Source organism: Lactuca virosa, chromosome 7 (genome assembly GCF_052849685.1).
Source record: "Lactuca virosa cultivar CGN04683 chromosome 7, Lactuca_virosa_CGN04683_v6, whole genome shotgun sequence".
NCBI lineage: Eukaryota > Viridiplantae > Streptophyta > Magnoliopsida > Asterales > Asteraceae > Lactuca > Lactuca virosa.
Genome location: NC_136432.1, coordinates 67898630 through 67912652, shown reverse-complemented (window position 1 = coordinate 67912652; position 14023 = coordinate 67898630). Strand labels below are relative to the sequence as shown.

The following is a 14023-nucleotide window of genomic DNA, read 5'->3' as shown; positions in this document are numbered from 1 at the left end:
CCTGAAGATTCTCAAGCTGAAAGCGCTATCTTTCAAGAATCAGTACGTCAAGTCTCCTCACCCAATGTTCGTTCAATGTCAAATTCTGAAGAAAAGCCCAACTGCTCAAGATGAAGTCATTCATTGAAGATTCATCAAGTTCATCTTGAAGTTGTGAAGAATTTGAAGATTAAAGTTGAAGCCAAAGCTTCCAATGAAGATTAACAAGAAAAGCCAGCTACTTTTTAGGGGGAGCTTGTTGGGTCATTTAAGAAAAGAAAAGAAAGCTATAAACCAAGGGGGAGATTGTTGGGTCAAAAATATGGTTTATACTTTGCTTTTCTAAGCATTTATTGTTTTTATTATTTGGGCCAAAAATAGTATAGGATTAATTGTAGCTTGGACCGAGCATTGGATTATTTGTATTTTGGGCTTGGCCTTAGGTCCATATATATATAGGGTGAGGAGTGCATGTGAAGGATGAACACATAGAATAGGAGAGCTTAAGTGTGTGAAACTTAAGGTGTGTTCTAGAGAGAAAAAGTGAATCTTGTGTAAGGAACTTCAATCATATTCATCAATACATTCAAGATTCAAGTTATTCTTCTTCTCCTTCTTCTTCTATTTGATCTGACATCATCCAAGTGATTGGGATTCCGCACCATCAATTGGATCTGATTGATACACAAGCAGATTAGGGACTTACATCTTGTTCCACCAGAAATTCCATCCGCAACAAACACCCGTAACGATCACAACCTGGACCAATCTTCGCAATGCATTTATTGAACAATACAGCCCTCCCACAAAGATAGCCAAACTCAAAAAGAAAACAGCTAACTTCCAACAAAATGAAGGTGAATCTTTATATGAAGCTTGGGAGAGATACCACAGAATGCTAAGGAATTGCCCTCAACAAGAGCTTAATGTGCAACAAGAAGTGTAAATTTTATATGATGGGATAAACATGACCACGAGGCAACTCCTTGATTCTCAAGAACCTATGACGAAGAAGGAACCATCTAACATCAAGGCGTTAATAGAAGAGTTTGAAAAACATTCAAGAGAATACCACAACCATTGTGAAGATATCACAAGAAGTAAGGTACGTATGGACGATGGAAACGAAAATTTAGCGGCGGTGATGGTGAAGCTTGATAATATGGACCAGAGTATCACCAAGATGGGTCAATCAATACATGCTATAAAAGTGGGTTGTGACATATGTAGTGGACCAAATTTGACAAAAGTTTGTGACTTGGATGATAATGGGAATCGAAAAGCACAAGTTTCTTACTCTATTGGTGACCGATGTGATGAAGATTGGAGGAAGCCTAAAAGGAATGGTTTCCATATAATGAATATAAGAAGGCGAAAGAAGAGATGTATAGGAAGACCGGTTGAGGGTACTATCAAAAAGAACAACCACCACCAGAGAAGAAACCCGATTTTGAATCCATGTTGAATAGGTTCATACATGCTAGTGAAAAGAGGCACGATTCAACTGATGCTACAATGAGAAGCCAACAAGTAGCCATATCAAACATCGAGAATCAAATTGGGTAATTGACTAAACTCGTGCACGAACGGTTACTACCTAAAATGTCACACCCCAAACCAGAACGGCGGAAACGTTCGGGGACGGAGGACGTCATGTATAGTATCACAACAATTGAATGATAGTAATCAAAGCAACAACAAACATTGTATTAATAGTATAATGTTTACATTACATTTGAATCATACATGATTGAATCCAAAAGTAAATAACAAGTAAATAATCGAAGTTACTATACTCCATCTTCTTGAATCCGGTGCGTGTACCTGTCTACTAGTGTCCTGAGAATACAAGTACGTTTTGAAAGAGTATCAGCATAAAGCTGGTGAGTTCATAAGCGTTTTGTTTTAGAAACAGGTTCTTTGTTCTTTCGAAAAATGCGTTGTGTTTCTCCAGAAAACCTTATATTTTCTGATGTAATGAATGTTAAGTAAAAATGATTCTTACTAGTTCCTCCTGCGAGTACTTAGTGTATACAAATCATATACAATCCAGATCGAACAAACAATCGATTGTGTGGTTCTGCCCCAAGCCCACAACCAAACAAGGAACGGGAAGTGAGGCGGATACCACCCATTCCACTGGTTGTTGGATCTTCATGTATATAAACCTGAAGTATTCACTAGATACTTACAAAGTTAACTATATTGGTCCCTTGATATCTATTGAAAGTGTTCCTCAAGAAAATCCATTATTTTCTTATTGAATGCATGATTAACCAATTCTTTTTATAAGTACTTAGCTCATACTATTTATGTATAAACCAATATCGAACAGACGATTGATTGTGTGGATCTACCCTAAGTCCACAACCAAACAAGGAACAGGAAATGGGGTGGAAACCACACATTCCATGGTCTATCAGATATTCTTCATTCATAGCCTGGATGCATAAACTAAGGAATTAAAAAATTAACAATGAATGTTCATTAATGAAATGATAAGCCGATTGTTTGTAGAGTACTGATGTTTATCCTGGAAAATCCTATATTTTCCCTAAGTGTAAGTTATTGAATTATCTGTTCCAAACCGAAGAGTACAAGTATCTACCATACTTATGTTGTTTAAGCATTGTTCTGTTTGAAAACCCTAGCTACCACCAGTAATGTATAGTATGTTCTGTATGAAAACCTTTGTATGAAAACCTTTGTATGAAAAACTCTGTATGAAAACCTTTGTATGAAAACCCTGGATACCACCAATATGTATAGTATGTTCTGTATGAAAACCTTTGTATGAAAACCCTTGTATGAAAACCTCTGTATGAAAACCTTTGTATGAAAACCCTGGATACCACCAGTATGTATAGTACGTTCTGTAAACTGAAAGTGTTGTTAATACCCTCCTGTGATCACTTAGTACATACAGGTTATAGAAATCTAGATCGAACCGACAGTCGATTGGGTGATTCTGCCCTAAGCCCACAACCAAACAAGGAACAGGAAATGAGGCGGAAATCACACATCCCACTGCATGTCGGATGTTAATTTCATATTACCCTAGTGTACATGCTAAGTCATCACATAGTTACTAACCCTATTAACTGTTTGTTAGGTATATTATTACGTGAACGAGTCGTTGTTTCCCCTGTGAGTTCTTATAACCATGCTAATGGACGGATACCAATACGACGTACTTCGGACGTCGAAAACTGAAATGACGTTTGTCACCCCCGGTTGACTGTAGCTAATAGTCAGGGTGCGGGATTGTCAGTCCCGTATAGATCTACACATAAACTCACGCTCTCCCTCCAGGAAACTCTCGTTACAAGGGGTAGACTTCCCAGAAGACGTGTCTCACACTGTAGTTCTCTCAACGAATCCACGAATAATACTATGAAAACCCTTTTTGTTATTAACATGAATCCTTATAAAATAGTACCTTTTATTTCATAATTCATAAGTTTGTTTCCTTTGATTTGAAAACTGTGTTTGTAATGTTTGTATCTTAACATGTTTTGTAAAACTGATTTCAAGTCTAGTAGTAACAATGTTTACCATGTTGGATAAGTTCTACGTTCGATGTATGCCAATGATAGGAAAATATATTACACCAAACTATATTTTCAAACACAAGATTTCTTGTGCTTTTACTTGTATCCCCCCCCCCCCCCCCCCCCCGTTAAAACATTAAAAACTCAAAAAATATAGGGGTATGAACTCACCTGATTGTGAGTGATCTGGGAGGAAAGATAGATATAGGATGCTTGAGCTCACAAATGAAGTTCTGAAGCACAGTTGGATCCTAAAAGGCATATATTCACATATATGTGTATTCAATTAGTGGTTATAACTACTAACAAGTATAGGAAACCACCTAGGATTGTAGGAAACACCCTAAATGAAGTGCTAGGCTCACAAATGGAAGCTTGGAAGGGGTTTACGGCCACCCATGGATGGGTTTGCGGTCGTATAGAGTTCATGACCTCATGAGGTTCACGGCCTCATGAGGTGTTCGCAGCCCTGATGAATCAATGAAGGGTTCATGGCCCTTATGAAGGGTTCACGGCCGTGATCCCTTCAAGTTCATGAAGATGGTGATGAATCATGAAGAATCAAGGCTAGGATCTAGTAATATTTCAAGTATAACAAGTTTAGGGTTGAAACACTTACGTTTTGGAGCTTTGGAGGGTTCACGGTCGAAGCTTTTTCAGATAGAATGTGGGTGTTCACGGTTGGGAGGAGGAGAAATGAGAAGAAAATAAGGTCACTCATATATATAGGAGGTGGTTCACGGCCGTGAACAGGTTTGCGGCCGTGAACACCTTGTGAGTGATTTTCTGGTTCGAATCTAGCCTCCCGATCTCGAGCAAACTCATCCTAGCATCCATTCATACATTACCCTAGGCTCAGAAACTCTCAAACAGACCCTTAACAGGGCTAAAAGGTAACAAAAACAAGTATGACTTTCATTGATCGAGATGACTTATAAATAGAGATTTCGGGTTGTCACATAAAAATCCCAACTCGAAACCATAACCACACGTTTTAGAAATCTCCACTGAAGAAGACATTATTTCTAAGCCTCTATTGATCCTTAACATAGTCAGAAAGCAGCCAGATCCACAACCAATGGAACTGAAGTTCAAAGAAGAAAAAGTTGTCGCCCTGTTCTCACGACATGATCAGCTCTCTGTTACGTCATGGGCTCAACAGAGTCAAACAAATGCCTCTTTGGTTAAGCCATATCAACCACCCTTACCTTATCCTTCTTGGGCTAGGAAACATCCACTAAAGCAAGAGAATAGAAACTTCATTCACCAAGTAAAGGGTATTCCAATTAATATCCCCTTCATTGAAGCCAGTGTAAGGATGCCTGAATATGCAAAATTTCTTCAAGACCTTCTTAACACTCGTCAAGAATTGGAAAAGATGTCCAAAGTTGTTCTTATTGAACAATGTTCGGTGGTTGTAATGGATGGAATACCAACAAAGATGTTAGATCCAGGATGCCTCAATTTTCCATCTGAGTTTGGAAATGTGATGAAGACTTTTGATTTAGCCGAATCTGGAGCTAGCATCAATCTGATGCCATATTCTTTCTACCAAAATCTTGACCTTCTAGAATTGAAGAACACAACAATGATAATCCATATCAAAAATCGTTCGGTCACTTATCCTTAGGGTAGTTGAAGTGCTGTTGGTAAAAATTGGAAAATATGTTTTTTCAATTGATTTTGTTGTCTTAGATATGAAAGAGGATGAAGATGTAACTATTATTCTTGGACGTCCATTATTAAATACCACAAGAGCCCTAGTAGACATTCAAGAGTCTAATCTCACACTACGAGTGGGAAAGGAAGAGATAACATTCAGAGTTGATGAGAGGTCCAAGAATTCGAAAGCTAATAATTAGCTATTTCTCATGGACGAGGTAAATGAAGAAGATAATGAGCTAGAAGAATTAGAAAAAGTAATGGAAGAAGAGTTACAAGTTTGGGAGAAGCCAAAATCTCAAGAAGATGTCAAGATTACCAAGCATGTGGCCTCCACTCAAATGGTTTTTGAAGTACCAAACCAAAATCTCAAGCCAAGGAGGAAAATGAAGATAAAGAACTCCATCCAAGTGATGAAGAGAAGCAACAAGATAGCAAGGAGACCGCCCTTGAAAATGATGGAAGTAGACATCAATGAACCCGCAAAGGATAAAGAGAAAAGCATGGTAGCTGAAAAATGTCGAGGAGTCAAGCATAAACAAGACTCAAATGATAAAAAGAAGGAGAATTCGAAGAAAGCTTATAGAAAACAGGTTGCAACTTACAAGAGAAAGCGACATGAGATGAAGGATAAAATGGAGATTCCGCTCCCAACTGGAACAACGTAGAGTGGGAAGGATTCTGGCTCATGACCCCATCAAAAGAAGCGCTTGTCGAGAGGCAACCTGAGATCGGTTTGCATTTTTGTTCCCTTCCATTTCCTTTGTTTTGTTTTTTCTTTGATTTCTTAGGATAGTCATTCATTACTCTTCTTTTTTAAATAAAGTGTGGGATTACAAGAGTGGGTGGTGAAAATTTTTTGCAATTTTTGTAAGAAAAAGTTATGGATTTTTAATATACACAGTACCCACGATGTTGCCTTGTATTGTCACGACGTAGGGGGCAAGGATATCCCAATATCAGTTTTAAACCTCACGGCATGAGCCTTATATGGTCACGAAGTGAGAAAAAGCAAGAACCAATTCCTTTTTACCCTAAACAGAACCAATTAAACATCACTTTCTACCTACCACTTACGACGTGAACTCCAATTTTTGGTCCCCCTCTTTGATTTTTCGGTTGAATCCCTTGTTTCCTTCATACTTTCGTGCTTAATCATCATTCAATGTATGAATCGTTCATTATAATCCCTTTATTCTTTTGATTTTGTGCATTAAAATTTAGGGGTGACCATATATTTTGACCATACCCCATGGAAGTTGTTAGATTCTTTTGGGTGAGAAATTGGCATTGCATGGTTAATTAAAAGATTTAAAATTGCATTTTGACCATACCCCATAGAAGTTGTTGGATTCTTTTGGCTTAATCTTGGACCGATTACGAATTTTTGTCACACTACACTCACGACGTGAGAACTGGAACAATATAAGCATTTTGTTTTATGTTTTGTTTAATTGTTGGACTTTGTTTTGGTTTTGATTGTTCAGTGTTTATCAAAATTCATGGTTCCAAGGAAACCTACTCAACAGGTCCGAGGAGACTTATCAAACCTCCACTCGTTTTACCAATTTCCAAACAACCCTTCGCGCGATATTTTGAACAACTACACTAATATATTGGGGTGGTTACACAATATAGAATTTACCATTTCACCGACCTTATATTGGGCTAGGTTGAATAAAATTGGAATATTGGAAAGACTCAACCCATATCTTACAAAGTTATATGTGGGCAATGGAATTTCACTTACTTGATATGGTTGGAGGAACCTGTTTTCCATCAAAGAACCGATCTATAAGGAGCTTTGTGTTGAATTCTTTTCTACGATGTCTTTTGAAGAGAATACAACGGATCCTCAATACGCGGGAGCACTAGTGTTTCAGCTTGGCGGTCAATATTGGGAGGCAAATTTCATTAAGTTGGCATTGAGGATGGGTTTATATGAGCAACATGAAGCTTTGCCACCTCAATTTGATATATTTTTACGGGGTGCGGCAAGAGATTATTCCGAAAGTGTCAATAATTATGGGTTTTGGACTACAATTGGAAACGATACCTTTAACTCAGTGATATCTCAAGAAAGTCACATATGGTCTCTAATTCACCGCCTTATCCACCGACTTGTTACATTTTCTATAAATCATAAGAAGCATGGCGATAAGGTTACTAGTCTCAATTTATTTTATCTTTGGAGCATCTTAGCACCGGGCGTTTTCTACAACATCCCCTACTTTCTTGCTAAATCTTTGAGGGAGAAGGAAGTTAGTTCTAGAACAAGAATCCCAGTTGCGAGTGGGCATTTCGTGACCCTTTTGGCAAAATCATATGGTGTATTTGCTCAAGGTATGGTTCGAACATTGACATGCATTGAGGGGAATGATCTTTCCATGAACTATTTAGACTCCATGAGGGTGGTAGTAAAACTTAGAGGAACTTATGGCATACCTACGGATGATGAAATGAGACCAATTGAAGGTGTGGAAGAGAAACCAAGGCCAAGAGGAAGGAGGAGTGTCCGAGCATGAGGAAACCTCTAATTCATCATGTTGTGGGCCTTCAGATAAACACGATTTCACTACCTCTTACAATCGATCTCATGATGTGATTCCTACTCTTTCGCATTGTGAATGTAGTTCATTGTTAAAATTACATATTTTTCACACCATATTTTTCGAAGATAAAGTCTTTCGTTCATTATCATCTGGCACATTCATGAGTAACAGTAGGCGTCCCGTTCTAGCACTTTGTTCAAGATGTTCAATGTAACGGCCCAAAAACCGTATAAAATGTTTTCTTTTTAAAACTTATCAAATCATTCATTGAATCGTTTAGAATCAACACCAAGTCATAATATCCAAAACATCTAGTACAAATAGATCAAATGCGAAAATCGTGAGGGGAGGATGATGTGTCATCATGTCGGACCCTTCCCTTTGGAACTGGATGTACCTGAAACCATAAACATAAACTGTAAGCATAAAGCTTAGTGAGTCCCCCGAAGTACCACATACCACACATGAAAGAGATAAATGTAATGAGCCAAATCATAGTCATGTAATCATTTCCTGCCATGGGCCAATCCATGGTCTTTCCGTTCAGTGTCGAGGGATAAATCCTGGTCTTGCATACGAATACCAGGGGCCAAATCCTAGTCTATCATATAACTACCAGGGGACAGACCCTAGTATTTGATGCAAATGCCAGGGGCCAGATCCCGGTCTTCCATATAATCATCACAAGGCATCCAACATTCTACACAACATACGCTCCCCTAAGGCAAAAACCATAATAAGGTCTTAATGCTTTAAGACCCTACAGCCAAGTTTTAGATCTAAGCTTAATTAGACCCCTAATGCCATAAAGTTGCACACTTTACGCCTTTGCATGGCTACAAGAAGCCCAACACTAAAACCTAGCTTACCCAAACCTTTTCCTACACTATACATCTTGCATGGGGACAAAAATCTAGATCCAAGCTTGCATTTTTATGACTTAAAATGTCTTAAAACGTCTGAAACAACACCTTAAAGGCTTTGGAGTACCTCCTACTCACCAAGCTCTTGATTTTGGGACAAAAGATAAAAATCAAGGCTTAAATAAGATCTAAAGGATCATAAACCTAGTTTGGAATTTCCATTGGGGACCCTTCTTGCAAAAATTCATAACTCAAAGCTCCAAAAGTAAATACTTGAAAAAATTGATGTTACAACTCTCACCCACTTGAAGTAGACTTCGACTTCGAAGACTACTGTCGCAAACAAATCTGGGTAGTGCTCTCGCATCTTCGACTCGGGTTCCCATGTCCATTTGGAATGCTTTCGATATTGTCACTGGACCTTGACCAGTGACACTACTTGTTACGTAGAGCCTTCGTATTTCGATCTAGAGGAAGGTGTTATGGATTTGGCTGAGCCCATCAGACAAATCCATTCGGTATGCAACCTTGCCTACTCGGACCGAAATTCTGAAAGGATTGATAAATTTGGGTCCAACTTGCTCTGCTTCAGAAATCGGATGAGACCTTTCCACAGTTATACCTTTAGAAGCACCAAGTTTCCTACCTGAAACTCGAGGTCCGAGCTCTGCTGATCGACATAACTCTTCTGCCGACTTTATGCAACCCACAACCTGTCGCGCACCTACTAGATCAACTCAGTAGTCTTGAGTACCACCTCTATACTTCTCATGACTTGATGCCCGACCTCCCCCCAGAAAAACAGGGTGATGAACCTTCTTCCATACAACATATCAAATGGTGGCCGAACAATACTGGCATGATAACTGTTGTTGTAGGAGAATTCAGCCAGCGGAAGGTAAGTATCCCAACTACCTCCAAAATCAAACACACAAGCCCGAAGCATATCCTCGAGATTCTGAATCGTCCGCTTTCTCTAACCATCGGTCTGAGGGTGGTATGATGTACTAAATGCAACTGAATACCCAAATCCTCATGAAACTTCCTCCAAAACATGTAGGTGAAACAAACATCACGGTCCAAACCACCGAGACTGGCACCCCGTGCTGAACTACCACCTCCTGGAAATAAATGTCAGCTAACTTCTTTGCGGTTATGCTCTCGGCAATCGGTATGAAATGTGCACTCTTGGTCAGTCTGTCCATAATGATCCAAATGGAATCAACACCACGTGCCGTCCTTGGCAATTTTGTAATGAAATCCATGGTGATCTCCTCCCATTTCCAAATGGGAATAGGTAAGGGTTGCATCTTGTCGTGGGGTATCTGATGCTCGGCCTTGACTTTCCTGCATGTCAAGCATCGCTCAACAAACCAAGTTGTCTCCCTCTTTATACCGGGCCACCAATAACTCAACCACAAATCCTTATACATCTTTGTGGACGCTGGATGGATAGAAAACTTGGACTTATGAACCTCCTCTAGAACTGTCGGTCTCAACCCACCTAATGCTGGAACCTAAACTCTACCACACTGAGTCAACAACCCTCGACTGTCCCTGAAAAACAACGGAATATATCCACTGATCTGCTCAGCCTTCCAATTATCCTTTTTTAAACCCTCTACGTGAGCTTCCTGTTGGCTTATGAGGAAAATGACATTCCTATGGTGTTCATGCAAAACCTAATGCTTGGATCTAGTTTTTCTATTTGTACATGCAACAAGTGTCCAAGACTTGCAAACCTTGAGCTAGCATACAAAATTAACATCTAAAAAACAAGTTAGAAAGTTACCTATGATTGTTACTTGAAGATCTTGAGCTTTTGAGAAACATAGCACCTCAAATGTGATGCCTCTAATGAATCACAAACACCAATAGCAATTGGATGATCTTGGAGAGAGGGCAAGGCTAAAGGATACCTCTTGAAATCTTGGAGAGCCAGGGGGTTCCTTATATAGCTAAGGAATTAGGGTTTCAGTCAAAGACCTCATCCGGTTGCTTAGGCTATAAGCAGCCCACAAGAATCTTCCAGAATCAAGCCCCTTGGAAAAAATCCTTATGGGATCCCATAAGATTTCTTGCAACCCCTTTCCAAGGGTTCCTCAGCCCAAAATGCATTTATCTTATAATTACAAGTTAAGTCCCTTTAATTCAATTAACCTCTTTTGACCACAAAATTAATTCTAAATTAATTCTTGACCAATGTTAATTAAATAATATGATTTCTCTTATAATATATTATTCATATAATATATTAATAAACCATAATAATCTCTTTCTCCATTATTCATCCAGTCAAATTGCTCTGGTGAAGGCAATCCAAAAGGACCATGCTACAACCGGGTCAAGTACATACCAAAAATAGTTATAGCTTAGACACCTAATCCAACAGTCTCCCACTTGGATAAGTCTAATAACTATAAATGCAAGTACGACTTCAAAATCCGATTAGCAATCGTAGCTCTCAAAAGCTGCTGTCGAACTCTGACACGTCCTATAGATAAGGGATCGTACAGTCCTCCGTTCTCAAGATATCGTGTGGACAATCACATGGAACATAGTCATACTTATTGTCCAACAGTTTGTTTCTCGATCTCTGATTTGTCTGACATAAAACTTAATTGAACACATCAACTTAGTCCTGACCGGGCCCGACACATAAGTCAAAACAAAGTCATCGAGGGGCCCAAGATATCGCTTTTAGCCTCGTAGGATAAAAGGAACAGATAAACTTCGATTTATATGCTTGTACTATTTAATCATTAAATCGTACACAACAATGTGTTTTATAACATCAAGTTACTGATGCGTTTACGCAATTATCAATGCACAACTAATTCATAAACAACAACTCATATATCTAGGTTTAAAAACTATATGATATTATCGTCTCACAATCACTCGTGATTAAATTCCATGAAGTAATTCATGTAAGCGTGGGTTTAATCCAATACTCAAATCATATTTCATAAGTACTCATGAACGTTGCGGCAAAGCTTTGCTATGTCTAAATGCTTAGAAAATCTACAAACCAATTCATGACATTCTTCTTTCATACTTACTTCCAACGTATGATCGACTGTGGATAGTTTAAATAATCTTATTATTTAGGAAGTCAAGACATGCAAAGTGAAACAATAGTAAATAATTGACACAAGATAGTAACATTACTTATAAATAAAACACCTTTATTTAATCATAAAAATGTCAATTACAATTTATCTGTTACAAGTTTCTAAAATCTATCTAATCACTAAAACTAATATCGTCCTTCAGCCCAATGCTCCTAGTGTGCTGCAAGTGCTTAACCCTACTCAGTCCCTTCATAAGGGTGTTTGTTGGGTTATCCTCTGACGATACCCTTTTTACTACGAGGAGTCCCTATTCTACCCGATGTCTAATGAAATGATATTTCCTGTCGATATGCCTGGATCTGCCATGATCCCTCGGTTCCTTGGTTAAGGCAACCGCACCTTCGTTATCGCAGAAAATCTCCATAGGCTCTTTTATGGTCGGTACAACTCCAATGTCTCCGATGAAGTTCTTTAGCCATATTGCCTCCTTCGACACATCGCTCACTGCTATGTACTCTGATTCACACGTTAAATCAGCTACCGTCTCCTACTTGGAACTTTTCCATGTCACTACTCCTCCATTTAGGGTTAAGACCCAACCCGACTGAGATCGGAAATTATCCCGGTCAGTCTGAAAACTAGCGTCACTATACCCTCGCACTCTCAAGTCATCGCTGCCACCGAGGATAAGAATCCATTCCTTAGTCCTTCGAAGGTACTTAAGAATATTCTTTACTGCGGTCCAGTGTGCTCTACAGGGTTCCCTTAATATCTGTTGACCATGCTCAAAGCAAAGGCCACATCAGGACGAGTATATGTAATAGCATACATGATTGAGCCAACTGCAGAAGCATAAGGTACCCTTCTCATATCTGGTATCTCAGCATCGGTACTCGGGCTTTAAGTCTTACTCATCTCTATATTGCTTTGGATTGACAACTCCCCTTTCTTGGAATTCTCCATACAAAAACGTTTCAACACTTTATCCAAGTAAGTACTTTGACTAAGTCCTATTATTATTTTACTCCTATTTCTCAATATCCTTATCCCTAGAATATAAGCAGCTTCTCTCAGGTCCTTCATATCGATGCACTTCCCAAGGTAGGACTTAACCTCTTACAAGGTTGGGACGTCGTTTCATATGAGTAGTATGTCATCCACATACAAAATGAGAAAGCTAACTATACTCCCACTGGCTTTGACATACACGTCATCCTCGCTTCTGGAGAAACCAAACTCTTTGACTTTCTCATCAAAACAAAGAGTCCATATGCGAGACGGTTGTTTCAATCCATAGATGGATTTCTCAAGCTTACACACTCTATTAGAGTGCTTCGCATCGACAAAACCCTCTGGCTGACCCATGTAAACATCTTCAGCCAACTTCCCATTAAGGAAAGCGGTTTTGACATCCATCTGCCATATTTCATAATTATGAAACGCAGCTATGGCTAGAATGACCCTTATATATTTAATTTTTGCTACTGGTGAGAAGGTCTCATCATAGTCAACTCCAGGAGTTTGAGTAAAGCCCTTCGAAACCAATCGCGCCTTATACGTGTGCACTTTCCCATCCATGTCGGTCTTCTTCTTGAAGATCCATTTGCACCCGACCGTCTTACGACCTGGCACATTGTCAAGCAAGTTCCAAACTTGATTGTCATACATGGACTAAATCTCGCTGTCCATAGACTCTTTCCATTTTGCAGACTCCGGGCCTGCCATGGCTTCCTTGTAGTTGTTGGGTTCATCCAAATTTATCAGTGTGCTATCACTGATAAACGTATCACCTTCAGTAGTAATATGGAAACCATAAAACTCAGGTGGAACACTAAATCTAATGGAACGTCTTAGAGGTAGGGACTCGTCAATTGGTTCAATAGGAATTTCCTCCTCGGGTTGAGCACCAGTGTTAGAGGTTCCTTCATCGCTTGATTCTTGAAGCTCTTCAAGATCAATTTGCCTCCCACTGTCCTCTTGGCAAATAAGTTCTCGCTCTTGGAAAACCCCTCTCCTCGCAACGAAGACAACAATGTCACTTGTAGAAGAGATATCTAAAGGACTTATGTGGATAGCCGATGAAAATACACCGCTCACTACAAGGCTCGAGCTTGTCGTGAGTCTCTCATCTTACGAAATCCTCGCAACCCCAAACCTTGATATGTGCTACCGAGGGAACATTCCCTGTCCACATCTTGTGAGGTGTTTTGGCAACCTTCTTAGTTGGGACTAGATTAAGGATATGCGCGACAGTCTCTAAGGCATACCCCCATAATTAGATAGGTAACGAAGCTCGACTCATCATGGAACGCACCATGTCCAAAAAGGTTCGATTGCGGCTC

The 14023-nt window shown here is 39.3% G+C and overlaps 1 protein-coding gene and 1 non-coding gene across 2 annotated transcripts; one reads left to right on the top strand and one right to left on the bottom strand.

Annotated features, from left to right (window-relative positions):
- Positions 1 to 796: 796 nt before the first annotated feature.
- On the bottom strand, positions 797 to 904 carry LOC145128057 (small nucleolar RNA R71). The gene has a single exon (XR_013716659.1). It is a non-coding gene; the product is annotated as a small nucleolar RNA R71 (small nucleolar RNA).
- Positions 905 to 4608: 3704 nt separating this feature from the next.
- Positions 4609 to 5392, top strand: LOC145126746 (uncharacterized). The gene is made up of 2 exons (XM_079062053.1): positions 4609 to 5140; positions 5226 to 5392. The coding sequence occupies exons 1-2, from the start codon at positions 4609 to 4611 to the stop codon at positions 5390 to 5392; spliced, it is 699 nt and encodes a 232-aa protein (XP_078918179.1).
- Positions 5393 to 14023: the final 8631 nt, after the last annotated feature.